This window comes from Typopeltis vanoorti, chromosome 15, assembly GCF_054136105.1.
Source record: "Typopeltis vanoorti isolate ZY-2024b chromosome 15, IOZ_Tvanoo_1.0, whole genome shotgun sequence".
NCBI classification, from domain to species: Eukaryota; Metazoa; Arthropoda; class Arachnida; order Uropygi; family Thelyphonidae; genus Typopeltis; species Typopeltis vanoorti.
The window spans coordinates 93379602-93396432 of NC_143563.1; the positions used below are offsets into that span (position 1 = coordinate 93379602).

A 16831-nucleotide genomic window follows, 5' to 3' on the forward strand; every position below is an offset into this window, starting at 1 on the left:
ACCAACATCTCAACCTTGCCTCCTGTATCTTCGCTCCTTCGTAACTTTCACTGATGGGCTACATGATGATTTTGCAAAGGCATTTGACAGAATACCATATGGAACTCTGTTATGCAAATTTGAAGAAATTGGGATGAACATGACACTGGTTAAGTGAATAAGAGAGTGTCTGCTGGACAGATATTGAAGTGGTGTATATTGTTGTATCCCAATTTATGATTTTTATTCCAATTAGAGAAATTCTGCTTAGCTATGTTCAACTATTATCTATGTGCGAGATATCACCAAAATTTTTACTAATACTTAAGTTATTTCTCCCCTTAGTACCCCTAATATTTGTATTTATACTGTGCCTTTTGGGATATTTAGTTTGAGATATTATATACAAAAAGAAGGAGAAAGAACTAAAATATGTCTGAAAGTGAAACAATGTTGCAGTCGTGACACTTTTTCTCGTTTCTTAACACATTAATTTCCCGCGTGATTAGGTTCGTATTTTTCAAGTGGTGCATTGGACAGCAATTTCAGACAACTCTTTTATCATTGAACAAAGGTTTATTAAATTCCTTAACATGGTACAATTCAATTTTTGTGATTACTCAATTTAATGCTAAACTAAATACTTACAAACTAACATTAGCTTATTACAAGTAATTAGGCTATGATCCTATAATGGGTATTACGATCATGCAGCCATAACAATTCAACACATAAATTCACTTGACATGGACAAATAAGATTAATTCACACTATTTAACTATTCAAACTTAAGTAGATTAACTAAACCTTTTTCTGCACTAACACACAACCATGACATTTTAACTTTCCTATACATTACAATAGACATGCAAAATTCTCAGGACACTTAATTATTCACATGACATTAACACTAGCCAGCTTACTTTTAATATATTCTGTCAGATACTAAAGTCCTAGTATAAATTTTCCTTGGTCACTTCAACAGTTTCTTATTAGAATAATGATACTTATTACAGACAAATTTTAGTTAACATTAGATATATTTTACAGTACCTTTCTTTCTTGAGTTTTTCATATGGGCCTTTACCTTTTTCTGATTGAACTAGCTTGGTATAACCTCTCCGATAATCTGCTACTCCTACGTTCCTTTTGGAGTTGAACTATGCTTACACGGTCTTAAACTTTCGTAATTCAGGACACACTTTGAATCATCTATATGACGGCTGTGCGACTCGCGACGTGGATATCGATATCTTTATAGCTTTCCCTTTCTCGTGGTTGTCACTGAAGTTGAAACACAAAGAATATGTTTCCTTTTCTTTGCCTCTATGGCATTCTTCGCTTCTTACATAGGAAATCCGGAATCGAAATCCCGCTCACTTTTGTTTCCATGTTGTGACGACGGAGATATAACCCCAATCTCCGCTCGGGAAAACCGCGTTAAACCTATGCCACGGAGCTCGTAGAGAACTCCTCAGGAACAGAACCAAAACCAAAAAGCCCCGTGGGGGGGGGGTTCCCAACCCTTTTATACCTGCTCTCCTAACGGCACCTTTTTAACTTCTTTTCTCCGTCCCCTTCTTGATTTTACTTCACCGACCAATTACATAATAATTACCCTCCTTCCAGTCATTGCATCTATTTGTCTATGCATACTATCTCCACCATCTATTCCATCACCTGGTCTATAGCAGCACCCAACTGTATATTTTGTTCTGCTTGTCTCAATCTCACACCAAATAGCCTCAAATGTGCTCTCTTCACTATCCTGCAGTTCAACTTCAATTCTCCTTGGCTGCAGTTCATCAGCTATCATCAATAACACCCCTTCCCCGATTTTTTTCTCTCTGTCCCTCCTGAACACACTATACCCTTCACATTCTATCCCACTAGCTATATCATCTTCTGTCAGCCATGTCTCACTAATGCCAATAACCTGTGGCCAGGACGAGCCAACCAAGGCCAAAATTTCTTCCTTCTTGTTCCTAATACTCCTGGCATTAGTATACATAAAGTGCAGAAGCCTGTTAGTCCCACCCCTATCTTGATGCCCTATACTAACTATCCCATTCTGATTTGTTGTCCTTCGTACTAGCTTAGGCATATTATTCACATTCTTACACTCAACTGCCTCACTGATATCTGCATATGCACTCCCCCCCCCCCCCACAGCTCTAGTTTCCCTGATTCTGCACATCCACTTTCACTTCATTCAGCAACACTTTTTCCAGTTCTCCGCACACCAAATCCATTCAGATGCATTCCATCCATCTTATATTATTATTTGTGACACCTCCAAGGAGTCCAAAGACTTATCGCGGGAGGACACCTATTGTACAATTTCTCCCTCTCCACCACTACACCGAACCTCTATTACCAATCATCTACATCAGCACCATCCGTTGCCCACCACCACAGCTAGTAATTTTTGTCTGTAAATTGTGCGTGTTCTGAAGGGTCAATTTGTCTATATGCAGGATGAAAAAACAGAGTTTCTGGGAGAAAAAACCCTGCTACCTCCGTAGGAGATCACCTTCGATTGAAAAAGTCCATACAAAGATTCTTCCCATCATGACGAGACTCGAACCTAGGCCTTTTCCAATTGAAGGGCACAACGTACCGTCGTTCTTCCAATTGCACAAAGCTCTTAATATAAGTCCTTTCGCCCATCAAACTCACTCCACACGTCCACAAACTCCACACCACTCCTCATACATAACCTGCGCATAAAGTCATTTGTAATCATGGATCTTCTTCCCAACTCTTTTCTTTTGCTACTTCTAGTAATTCCTTCAAGTCTTCTCTCATAGCAAATTTATCTCCTTTCAAATCATTTGTTCCTGCCACTACTATCACTTCTTTCACCCTCTGCTTTTACACTCTAATAGCCTCACTTACATCCTTAATTTTCGCACCCGGCATGTACTATGATTTTATCAAACTCTCATCTATTACACCTCTTACAAATGAATCACCGTACAACACTTGTTCCTTCATTTTCCTTTCACTACCAATCATGCTCTCATTTTTCTTATCACCCACTCTCTTCCTTCCATTAGCTGATGCACTCGGTAAGCAATTTTGTAATCACTCGAGCTGCTGCTTCGCCCTATGTATCATTCTGCGCAACCGTGCAGTCTCCCTCATTGCAACTAGCTCCTCATTTTTATATCACTCAAACTATTCTCACGCTCTGTACTTTTACTTTCACTCTCAACCTCAACACTGTTCTCAGTACTATCTGGCACTACATCGCAAATTTCTATCCTATCACTGCGTTCTATCGCATTATGGCTTTCATCCATTAAATCAATTTCGCGACATGAGACACACTTCAAATCTTCACATTCCTGACACTTTCCCACCACTATCATTTTCGAACCAAACTCCCACCGCTCTCAGGAAAGCATACATCCTGCAGATGTTACATTGAAACAAATACCTTGGGTTAAATTTATCCAACAAAGAAGGCGATGTGCTACACTATGTATGTATCTTATCAAAATACTAATTAACACTAATTTAAAACAAACTTTTTAAGCTAAACAGATTAACTCCGCAATATACTATAATTCTAGCACAGTTGTTAATTAATAACGTTATTTTTTTAAAACTAAATTACTTATCTTTCGCAGCTCTTCAGACGTCGGCCTACCAACAACTAACACTCTCTTCCTTCCGTTAGCTGACGTACTCGGTAAGCAATTTTGTAATTGCTCGAGCTGCCGCTTCGCCCTATGTGTATCTCCCCAAGTTTGCATTAGGGAAGATACTAAGGGAAAGTGATCAGAGCTTACTCCATCTTTACCACGAGCTGCCTCAGACCTGAACATAGTTGAGGTGCAAACTTGACTTACTTGTCTGTTTGCTTACTTGGGAAAAAGGATTAAAACCAAGTTTATAAAATTGCTTGGTATCTTTAATGTATAGTATACCCAAGTTAAAAAAAACTTTCTACATCTTTCTCTCATCCTGAGATTTTTATTTAATAAGGTCCAAGCACCTTGTGGCAACTTGTATAAGTAAAATTTATATGCTCTGCATTACTTCAACCTTGGCATCTCTGGGTCTCACTGACTAGACCTCAGAAAAGGTCGAAACCGGTTGGAAGCTTGGGTGATGAATGGCAATGCTGTAGCCCATGAAGTTTTAACTGAGGCTTAGCTGTTGCTGTCACCCGGGTCCTGGGTGGGGGATTAATGAATGGCAATGCTGTAGCCCATGAAGTTAACTGAGGCACGGCTGTTGCTGTTACCCCTCGGATGAGATATGAGTGGCTCTGCTCGGTGGTGGGGGTGAGCCTGCCATGGTATAGAGCCAACTGGTTCTGAGAGTTCTTCTCAGTGGCAGGATGAGCCTGTTACTGAGGGGAACAACGCTGAGTTTTTGGAGTTTGACCTGTACTTGAACATTCAATAAAAGTTGAAACCAGTCTGGGTAGTGGCCCTTTCCTTTAATGCATAGCATCATACCCTCAAGGGGATGTGCTTTGCATTAGGGGAGATACTAAGGGAAAATGATCAGAGATTACTCCACCTTTACCACGAGTTGCCTCAGACCTGAACATAGTTCAGGTGCAAACTTGACTTACTTCTGTTTGCTTACTTGGGAAAAAGGATTAAAACCAAGTTTATAAAATTGCTTGGTATCTTTAACATATAGTATACCCAAGTTAAAAAAACTTTCTATAAAAGTACTACATATAGCTGCTTTTACAATTGTATGTTTCTTATACTCTTATTTCATGATGTGTAAATATTTAAAGAAATCTGTTGCCTAAAATGACATCAGAAATTGCAAGAAATTCTAATTATAACATGATTTCTAATTATAATTATGAAAAAAAGAAGCATGGCAGTGGTAGGTGTATTTTGTTACCTAGATCATTACAGTCATGAAGTAACTTGATAAAGTTTCTTATTTGGTCTCTGGAGAAAAGCCTTTTGGATTATCTAATCATTAGCCCATCCATGGTATTAAAGTATAACAGGTTCTACCATTCATGCATGGGATTCACATAAATAAAAACAACTAAATTCACAAGCAGTGAGAAAGACTTGGATGTAAACATTTAGTTCATAATGTAATTACTCTTGCTTTGTACCTGATATTGTTAAGAATAAGAAAATAACTAAATTTAGCACCTTTGTTCTTAGAGCCCTGTTATTGTTATTATTTGTTTGGTTGCAATTTAGTTACAAATTATTAAGAAATATGATGTGTAAATATTAAGCTATTAAGCTCTCTCTTAAGCTAGAGAGCAACTCTAGCTTAATATATCTCTTGTTCTCTAACTTAATATCTCTATCTCAGTGATTTGTAACAGATAATAATAACAGGGCTCTAGCATTGATGTAGTAAAGTTTTTTTTTTTTTTTTCACCAGAGGTCAGGGCAGTAGTGTTAATTCTTTTTCTTAAGCTTCACAAACCCTTAAGATGCAAACACCAAGTTCTCCATTTTTTTCTATCCTTAGCCAACTTCTTCCAGTTTTGCAGGTTCAGCTCTTTCATATCTATTTCAATGTTATCCATCCATCTTCTGTGTGGTCTTCCTCTAGGACATCTTAATTTGGGTGATGCAAAAAGGTTCTCCTCACTAGCTTGTTATCCTCCATTCTTTCTAGATGTTCTAACCATTCAATGCGATTAGCTCTGATTTCGTTTATTCTTAGTGGCTTCTTATAAAGTACATAGAGTTGTTTATTTGTTTGCTTTCTCCATTCATCTGGAGAAACTTTATCACAGTGTCTTTAATTGGACCAAATATTTTTCTTAAGATTTTATTTTTGAAGCGTTGTAATTGATCTTTATCCACATTTGTTATATTCTATGTCTCTGCACCATATAATACAACTGGCCTAATTAGATTCTGTAAATATTTATTTTAGATTTATATGACAGATTTCTAGATGAGAGGTGTTGCTAAAATGAAAAATATGATTTATTACCTGCTTGAATTCTCATCTTTATTTCTGTTTGGATCTAATTATCTTCAGTTATTATAGAGGCCTAGATATTTACCATATTTGCCGGCGTATAAGATGCACCCCTTTTTTGTACACATTTTTTAGTAAAAAAACTTTATCACTGAATATAATAATGAATTTACAGTATTTCAAATATAAAGTAATAAGTAGGTCTACTTTCAACAAATACCTAATCTAACTAGGAAAGAGTACCCACCTTTTAATCTTCTTCGTCAAAACCCAGAAATTCATCTCCAGAGCTAAATGAAGAAACACTTGAAACCTCTTCTAAATCAGAATCTGAGTCCTCATACAACAAATTGTCCTCTGTTCCACCCAGTGCATTACTAATGCCACACTTCTTAAAAGATTTAACCACTGTCTCAGTTTCAACAGCATCCCATGAAGCTTTTTGAGTGGGTCATGGGATGACCCACTCACAAACATGCAAAATGCTAGGCTTCTTCCTGATGGCGTAACCTCAAAATCTGAAGACTGCATCCAGCTGTTCCACTTCTCTTTCATAAATCTCTTAAATGGTTTATTAATACAGACATCTAAAGGTTGAAGCTGACTAGTTAGACCTCCTAGAATTACAGCTAACTGAATTTTCAATTCCTTGAGTTTATTTTTAACATCTTCTGTTCTGTGAGAACGAAACTGATCCCATACTAGCAGGGCAGGCTTCTTCAACAGTCCTACAGGGCGCCTAGACCAAATTTTATCTATCCATAACTTCATTCCTCCTCCATCCATCCAGTCTTTTGTGTGAACATGTGCAAACACTCCTTTAAGCAGTTTTTTCTTTGGGTAGCATCTTACAAGAGACAGCGAGTGAGTGCATTATCAAGTCATATCCTTTTCTCGGCTAATCCTAATGATGAAAACCAAAGTTACAAAGTTTGCTGGAAAAATCTACTAACATCTTCCGTTGCAATGATGAACTAGAGAGAAAAATCGTGGAATCTAGAGAAATCATCTTTAATCCTGTTCATCTAAATAATAACTTGAGCTACAACCTCCCAGATAGTTCATTCAGCTGTAATCATGTGCTGGCGTTCACGTGATGCTGCAAACACGCACTCTCCCAACAATGCAACAAACGAAAGAACAGCTTTAAATACAACTACAACGTGTTCATAGTCTTTTAACCTTAGTGTTTAGTGTTTTTTCCTTGTTTCTTTGTTTTATAATGTCATCTGATGAAGGCTGTTACAAGCCGAAACTAGTCGTGTTTTTATATTAAAACCTTTTTACTTAAATCTCGGTTCTAGTCATTCAATTCTTTATAAATATATATATATATATATATATATATATATATAAGAAATTAAATCAGATGGTTGTTTAGAATTACTCAATATTGTCTGCATCATTCACATGTATTTTCTGAGGCAAAATACACTTTACTTTATTTTGTTTATTTATTATTATTATTTTTTTTTTTATGTTTCTCTTTGATCATTCTAGACTTGTTAACTTTTCATCAATCATTTAGTACTGATTTTAGTTAGATGTGAGCAAGAACTTAAATCTTAAGCACATGGTTTTATGGAAATGTGAGCAAGTCTCTAAATTTAACATATTTAAAAAATTCTTTCAATTTGAAAATTTTTGTTTTCTTTGTTAGTTTTCTTCACAGTCGACTAAGAACGGCAACCTTGCGGAATGACTTTGAAGGACAAGCTGTTTTACTTAACTGCCTTCTTAGAAATTACTTACATTATAATCTTTATGACCAGGCTGATAAACTTGTATCTAAATCAGTTTTTCCTGAAGTAGCTTCAAATAATGAGTGGGCAAGGTTTTTATATTATTTGGGTAAGTTTATGTATCTAGATTTTTTATTTTTAAAGTTAAATTCAAAAATAAGTTTCTTTAATCTTGATTCTTATGTAGTATAATATTTCTTGATGTAATCTGTTTTCCTTCCTATGCAAATCCCAGAGTTTTGATTACTGTATTTTATTTTTCTTATATTAATCCTACTCATCAGAGATTGTAAACCTATAGTATATCAGTATCAGTATCTTAAAATAAAAAAAAAAGTTTCTTCCTAGACTCTTGTAATTTCAAAACATACCTCAAACCCTTCAGTCCCCCCCCCCCCGATATATGGATTACTAAAATTTCAACCCCAAGACCTATAGTAGATGCTACTATAGATTCAACAGGCTATAAATTAGCCAACAGTTAGCAAGCTCTCTTATTCCCTCTCTCCCACCCACACACACACACACTAGTCATACCACTTACTATATAAAAAAAACTATTCACTTTTAAAACTTCTATTGAGAATTTAATGTTAAATAATACAGATATTTTGGTTAGATTTGGTATTACCTAATTTCACTGTCACCAATATTCCCTTAAAGGACACCTTATCACTTATAAAGTTTTTCCCTCCTGATATTACTGATCAGTTTTCCTTTGCTCTCCATTCTAGATATTTCTTTTGGAAGCACAAAATTTATAAATGAAGGTACTTCTATGGGTTCTTCCCTTTCACCCCCCCCCCCTCTTTGCCAATGTTTTATGGAATATTTTGAAAAACAAGCTCTTGACTTATCTCTCTCAAAACTTCTATATGGTTAAGATATGTGGATGATGATATGTTCTCCATTTGGCCTCATGGACATATTAGACTTTCCTCTCTTTCACCACCTCAGTAAGTCTTTACTCTAGAATCCAGTTTACCATGGAAAAAGAAACTAATAATAGTTTTGCATTTCTAGACACCTTGGTAACATGCCTACCTAATGGTAACCCCTTTATCAGTATACAGACAGGAAGTCCACAACCCCCCCCCCCACACACACACAATATGGTATCATTAAAACACTAACCAGTAGAGCTTATAACCTTTGTTCCAATGAGTCCTCACATAGAACTTAATCATATACATCACTCCTTCTTATCTAATGGCTACAATTCCAACAGCATCAAAAAAAATAATCCTTTCCCAATCCTCGACCTTCTCTTTAGAAAGATTTTAGTAATGCTATCATCATCCCCTATGTTCGAAGCACAAGTACTTCAGAAAAAATAGCCAGATTCTTAAAGAAATGCAATTTCTGCATTGCTTTCAAGTCTCACTGAGAGCTTGCTATTCTTATACATTTTACTGAAGATCAGTTCCTGCCTCTCTCTGTACCTGGAGTATATAAAGTGACCTGTTCCTGCAGGTTACTTCCTGTATGTTCCATAACTTACCATGGATCAGCAGTCATGATAACTATGGTTAATTAGATCTTGCACACCATGCTATATCATAGTAAAAATCCAGCTGCTCTCGGGAATCAGCCTAATTTAAATAAACATGGTTGCAATAAACTTCCCAAAATATGTGAAACCCTAATACTTCGAGATCCCAGTTTATATCCTAGGCTGCCAACAGGTGCTCACAAAAGGTGTCCCACCTAGTAAGGATTCTAGTCTATTGTCCACTTGTTTCACTTAGTTTTGTGTTGCCTTTCTCTGTTTGCATGTGTGTTACAAGTCTCATATGGTACTCCCTGATGATGTCTCAGTGACTGAGACAAAATATTGGAAGAATTAAGTAATATTTTTAATCCTTTCTCACATCTATTTTACTCTGTTAACCATTTGCACTTCTTTTAATCCTTTGGCATCGAAGGGATAGCATCCTCTAAGATCATGTCTATGACCATGGGTTGCTACTGCACTGTGCATTCCCATCAGCTCAGCCACTGTTTTCTCATCAGAGAAGGAAAAATGTCTTCGTATATGTTTTTAATGTTTTCTTTTGTATCAGATGTATAAATCATTCTCTCTTGAATAGTTCACCAATAAACCAGAAATAGAAATATTTCGTTTAAAAATTGCTTGACTCTTTGTTAGTGCCACCATATAAGAAACATATCTCAGATGGCCTACGTGTTACAGAGCATTTTGCATGCATTATCTGGGAGATGCCGTTCAATCTGTAGGCTATTACTCAACTGAGCTAGCAGCCAGTACCAGTCTCTCATCTTACAGATGGCATCAGACCTGTAGAACTTATCTGTTACACACCAGCACCGAGTACAAAGGGTGTTAAATCTCTAACATCACTTAATAATACTTTGAAAGAATGGTACTTTATTATTTCATAGTAATGAAATACTCTGTATGATATTACTTTCCAACTTTCTTTATATTACATTTAATAGTTTGCTATGGCAAAAAATAACTATAACTTACCTTCTTTATGAATTTAATGTGGTAGTGACAGAATTGGAAATGTTAATCCATAATCTGTCTCTCTCTCTCGGGGTGGGGGGGGGGGATTCCTGCCAATTCCATAGTCAATTCATTTTTGTAAAGCTGTTAGAAATGTTTTTGAGAGTATTTGAATAGTTCTGGTCTTCAATAACATTGTGATTACTTAAATGAAGGGGATATTAAATCCCACATTATTTCAAAGGCGAATAAGAAAATCAAAGATTGGAATCAAAGAGTTTCATGCCGAATGTAGTAAACTATAAAAATTCCGGCGGATTGTAGCGCAAGCTAAAGCACATAGTTCATATGTTGTTCATAGTGTTGAACTATGTGCATAGTTCAACACTATGAACTATGTCGCTTTAGTTCATAGTGTTGAACTATGTGCTTTAGTTTGTGCTACAATCCGCCGAAATTTTTATAGTTTACTATATTCGGCATGAAACTCTTTGATTCCGATCTTTGAGTTTCTTATTCGGCTTTGAAATAATGTGGGATTTAATATCCCCTTTATTTAAGTAATTGTGATTACTGGCTGTGCAAGAGAACCACTTATGCTGTGTATAATAGATACTCACTGTAGCAAACCCATAGTGACCAAAGAAATAGTTGATTATAGTGCATTCTTAGCCTTACTGAATTTGGGAAGGGAAAAGTATTTCTTTCTCTGGATAAGTTCTTTTGTTTTGATATCAGGTTTAATGCCACTTTCTTTCATATTGTGATCCACATAGATGATGAATATGAGTGGAAATAGTGTGCACCCTTGTTTTTCAAGGGTGTACACTGTTTCCACTCATTTCCTGTATTTCCACTATTTCCTGTATATGCACAAATACAGGAAAGTGGTTTGATTTTGCATCAAATTACTTTCCTGTATTTCATTCAGTTTTAATATAGACCATGAATTGCTCTCTATAATGTTCTATTTTTCCACATATAAATTGTGTTTTGCAAAGATTTTCTCTGGCACCTTGTTTTATGCCTTTTCCAGATCTATAAAACTTGTATAGATCCTTGTTATATTCCTACTATTTGTCATAAAGTGTCTGATCTTGATACCCTCTGTTTCTCCTCAACCCAGTTCGTTCTTTAAGTTTCTTTTCCACAATTTTTCTTAGCCTCTTTTTGAATATGCTTGTATAAATCTTACCTAGAACACTTCATAGAGAAATTCCTCTGTAATTCTCACATTAAATTTCATTTCCTTTTTTTATAGATTGGGTCTATGAGAGGCCTACTCCAATCATCCAGAATTCAAACTTCTAAACATGATCCCTTCATTATTCATTGTGGCCACTGTAAAGGTTTTTTTACATGTTTTTGGTCGAATATCATCCTCTCTGCCAGCCTTTCTATGGCACAGTGGACAAGGGACTGGATTTTTTTCTTTGATACACACTTCCTTTTACATAGCCCCAAAGAAAGAAATCCATTGTAGTCAAATCGGGACTAGGAGTAATGAGACCTCCTCTGCCTATCCATTTTCCTCGGATTCGGTTGTTGAGCACAGTCCACACTTTTGTACAGTGTCTTATCAAATGCCTTAGAAAAATCCAACATTATCATAGTGTAGCCATTGCCTTTATTTAACTCAGCCATATAATATAAAATATGAGCAAATTGCTGAAACATGACCTTCTTTTATTAAACCCATGCAGCTACTTGCAGAGTATAGCTTGTTTATCTACCGATTTCTGTATGTAAGTTCTTACCAACTTCTCTAAAATCTTCACCACCACACCAGAGATACTGATAGGTCAGTAGTTAGACACATCAGTTTTTGCACCACCTTTGTACGATGGAACTATCATACATTCCTGTGGTATCATTCCTGAGCTGAGAATCAAGTTATATATGTATCATATCAGTTGTTGTACTTGACTTCCATTTGATTTTTGCTTTTCAACTTTATGTTTAAATACATTAATACTTGCATTATTTTTCAGGAAGAATTAAAGCAATTCAACTGGACTACTCAGAAGCGCATAGGAATTTACTCCAGGCTATTCGTAAAGCTCCACAACATACAGCAGTAGGATTTAAGCAAACAGTAAGTACATTATACAGTCACCTCTCACTATAGCAAACTAGTTCAAACCAAGTTTATTATAGTGGAAGGTTTACCTTAGTGAATTTCCTTTAAATATGATTTGACGTTATAGAGTGTATGATTTTTAATAGGTGTTGTAGTGAGTTTACTATTATAACATTCTGTAGTGAGAGATGACTTCCTACTAATACTCTTTATGTACAGTGTTGACTTAAATATTCAAAATTTAGTATCATAGTTAATAGTTTGAAGTGCTTAAGGGTCAAAGCTGTATAACTGAGAGGAGACCTTCACATAGCGTTTAAAGGAATGCGGAGAACCAACCAGGATGTCTGACCTAATGTCCGATCCTCACCTTCTCGTGGTGCACCCTGTTGGGTATCTTATTGGATACTGAACGAACGAGAATGGGCTGGCAATTTGGGATTTAGCCAACCAAATTGTATTCTTATTGGTTAAACCAAAATAAAAAATGATGCAACAACATGGCAAAATTTCATGCCAGCTGGGGCATTGCCCAGTTAAACAAGGCCCCCGTTGTTCTTGCCAGGGAACCAGGGCAAACAGCGAAAAGTCAGCTACTGGAACAAATCTGAAAACATACCCCAACTCAACATCACCAGAGTTAAAGATCGGTACTATCAACATAAGAAGCCTGAATGGCAAAGAAATGGAGTTAGCTGAGGAATTAGATAAGTACCAGATTGACATAATAGGGGGTGACTGAAACAAAAAAGACAAAAACTGGTGAGATCTTTTTGAGCAATAAATACAAAATGCATATTTTGTATTTATCAAGGAAAAGGAGTAGCCATAGTAATCAACACTAAATACGAAGCTAATCTTCTTGAATGGCAGGCAGTCTCAAGTAGAGTAATGTGGGCAAATATCAGAATGGGGAACTGGACAATGAGACTTATTTGTGCCTATGGTCCCACAGAATGTTCTACTAAGGTAGAAGTGGAGGAATTTTTTGAGGCTTTAGAAAAAGCAACTGACACAATGAAAAAGGAAAAATTGGTCCTTGTTGGGGATCTAAATAGCATTGCAGGAAATGATTGTGAGACATACAAAAATATTTTGGGAAAATTTGGAGAAAAGAGCAAAGGTAATAATAATGGCAAATATTTGTTGGATTTTTGCTCAGGACATGGACTGGTTATTACTAACACCATGTTCCAACATAAAAATGTGCACAAATTCACATGGAGAGAAGAGGCAAGGAATAAGAAAAGTCTCATTGACTATGTTATTGTTGATAGTGATGTTTTCTACCTGGTGCAGGACACCAGAGTCTACAGAGGATTTGAAATTGGAAGTGATCACTATTTAGTCTTGAGCAGGATAAAATTGAATTTCATATTGAAAAGAATAACATGTAAGAAAGTTTTAAAGCGAATAAAAATTGAGCAGCTCTCAGATGTGAACTGTAGACTAAAGTACACAAAGATTATTGAAGAAAAAATGAAAGAGTTTCAGAACAGGAATCAAACCTTGGAGATTCAGTGGCAAGCCTTGATTGATTCAGCTAGAGAGGCATGTGGTGAAGTTGTCTGCAAGAATAGAAAAGTTAGAACTCCATGGTGGACACAGGAAATTAAAGAGGCAGTGAAGGAAAAGAAGAAAGCATATCAAAAAGTTCCTGGAAAATAAGTCAGCTTGTGCTCTTAGAGAATACAGAGACAAATGCAAGAATGCTAAACAAAAGTCATGGGAGAACTTTGGCAACAATATAGAAAATAAATATCAAGAAGGTGGCAGAATATTCTGGAAGTTGTTGAAAAAGCTTAGGAATGGAGGAAAGAGTGCTGTAAAAGGAGTTAGAGATGATAAAGGTGACATGAAAACGGGAGAAAAAAGATATCCTTGAAGTATGGAGTAATTACTTCGAAAAATTGCTAAATGAAACAAGCAGTGATAGGACAGTGGTAAAAAACACTCAACAAGCATACTGTCAGGAATACATATCCATACTTGAAGTAGAAAAAGCCATCAAAGGCTTGAAATGTGGAAAGGCAGCAGCAGTAGATGATATTCGACCAGAAATGCTGAAGTATGGTGGTATAAAAGTCTTACAGTGGCCGCACTGCATAGTTCAGAAAGCCTGGACAGAGGGACGAATTCCCGATGATTGGAGTAGAGCTCTCATAGTACCCATATATAAAAAGGGAAATAAAATGGAATGTGAGAATTACAGAGGTATTTCCCTACTGAGTGTTCCTGGCAAGATCTATGCAAGTATACTTGAGAAACGGTTGAGAAGAATTTGAGAAGAACAAGCTGGATTCAGGCCAAATAGAGACTGTCAGGATCAGATCTTCACTTTACAACAAATAGTGGAGAAATCATGGGAATATAATAAAGATCCATATTTAAGTTTTGGAGATCTGGAAAAGGCATATGACAAGGTGTAAAGAGAGAAGCTATTCAATACGCTACAGTTATATGGTGTCAATGGGACATTATATCAAACAATACTTAGTCTTTATTTGAGTTGTAAGTCAGCAGTTAGAATTGAAGGAAGTACAGGAAGATGGTTTAATGTTAAATCTGGTGTGAGACAAGGATGTACATTATCCCCTCTGTTATTCATTATCTATATGGATCACATTATGAAAGAAAGTGGTATTAAACATGATATCAAAATTGGAGATGTTAATGTCAGCTCTTTGCTTTATGCGGGTGATGTTATATTTCTAAATAAATCCGCTACAAGTCTGCAAGATTCTCTGACTAAATTGAATAGCTGTTGTAATAGATATGGTATGAAGGTCAGCAATAAAAAGTCAAAGACAATGAAAATAGGCAGAATCATTGAAAATGTCAACTGTGTTGTGAATGGAGACCCTGTGGAATGCGTAAAACATTTCAGCTATGTAGGCACGATTTTTAGTGAAGATGGTAAATTAAATATAGAAATAGACAACAGAATCAACAAAGCTGGTATGGTGGGAAGTCAATTGAATAAATTCATATGGAATAAGAGAGAAATTAGTCGGAACACTAAATTATCTGTATACAAGACAGTGTTCAAACCAGTTTTAACTTATGGATCTGAGATCTGGGTCAGAAGTAAAACACTTGACCAAAGACTAGAGACCACAGATATGAGAGTCCTGAGAAATATTGGCGTGAACAGATGGCATCAATGGCAATATCATATTAAAAAGGAGAATATTGCGAAAGAACTTGACATTGTCAGCATCCAGGAATGCGTTAGCAGAGCTAATCTCAGGTGGTATGGTCACTTAAACAGAATGGGTGAGGAAAGATTAGCAAAACAAGTGTTCTCTGCCACGTTGGCAGCAAAACGACCCAGAGGAAGACCAAGATATAGGTTGGATTGATACGGTACAAAGTGCCTTAGACGATAGAAATATAAGATCTTATAATATTGGGATCTTGACAAGTAACAGACTGATTTGGAGGAAAATTGTATATAGGAAATTAGTAATGATGTAATTTTTTTCATGTAGTACTCTCATATCCTGTAAACCCTTTGAGGGTACATGGCAGGAATTTGATGATGATGATGAGATATTGAGTTTTAATGGGAAGCATTTTGGTTCCATGTATTATAATAGGACAGCCTGGCTGGCTGAATGGTTACCTTTTCCGCTCTCCAGCCAAAACGTTGCTGGTCCAAATCCCGCTGTGGGCATGGATGTTTGTGATTGTCTGTGGAAATACCAGTGGTGTTGGTCGGCAGTAACATTGGGGGTCAGTTAAGGGATTGAGTGGTGAAGCATAGTTGTAGAGCACGTACCCTTCCCCGATGAGTCTTTGGACTCCCTGGAGGTGTTAAATAATAATAATAATAATAAATGAAAAGATTACATCTTAGTGAAGTTTGAACAAAATCATGTAATCAGTAGCTAATTATATTAGCAACATGACTGTTGTCTTGCATGAATTCTCATCATATCATCAAATTCCTGATATATATATATATCCTCATGGGGTGTACAGGATATGGTAGTACTACATGAAAAATTACATCATTACTAACTTCCTATTTACAATTTTCCTTCAAATCAGCCTGTTACCTGTCAAGACTCCAACATTATTACTTTATCAATCCACTTATATTTTGGTCTTCCTCTGGGTCTTTTTCCTGCCAACCTGGCAGAGAACACTTGTTTTGCTAATCTTTCCTCTCCCATTCTGTTTAAGTGACCATACCATCTGAGATTAGCTATGCTAACACATTCCTGGATGCTGAGAATGTTAAGTTCTTTCCTAATATCCTCATTTTTAATATGATATTGCCATTGATGCTATCCCTTCATGCTCCTAATCTTTCTCAGGGTCAGTCTCTAGTCTTTGATCAAGTGTTTTACTTCTGACCCAGCTCTCGGATCCATAAGTTAAAATTGGTTTAAAAGCTCTCTTGTATACATCTAATTTAGTGTTTTGGCAGATTTCTCTCTTATTCCATATAAATTTATTCAATTGACTTCCTATCATATACAAGCTTTGTTGATTCTGTTGTCTATTTCCATATTTAATTTACCATCTTCACTAAAAGTCATGCCTAAGTAGCTGAAATGTTTTACTTGTTCTATAGGTTCTCCATTCACAATGCAGTTGATATTTTCAATGTTTCTG

General features: G+C 36.2%; 1 protein-coding gene across 1 annotated transcript in view; it reads left to right on the forward strand.

The window, feature by feature from the left end:
• The window catches only part of Rpn3 (regulatory particle non-ATPase 3), a 195115-nt gene that overhangs the window by 60552 nt on the left and 117732 nt on the right, over nucleotides 1–16831 (forward strand). Inside the window, exons 6-7 of the mRNA XM_090404567.1 lie at nucleotides 7577–7767; nucleotides 12120–12223. Coding sequence (XP_090260693.1) covers nucleotides 7577–7767; nucleotides 12120–12223 — 295 coding nt within the window. The remainder of the gene's footprint in view (nucleotides 1–7576; nucleotides 7768–12119; nucleotides 12224–16831) is intronic.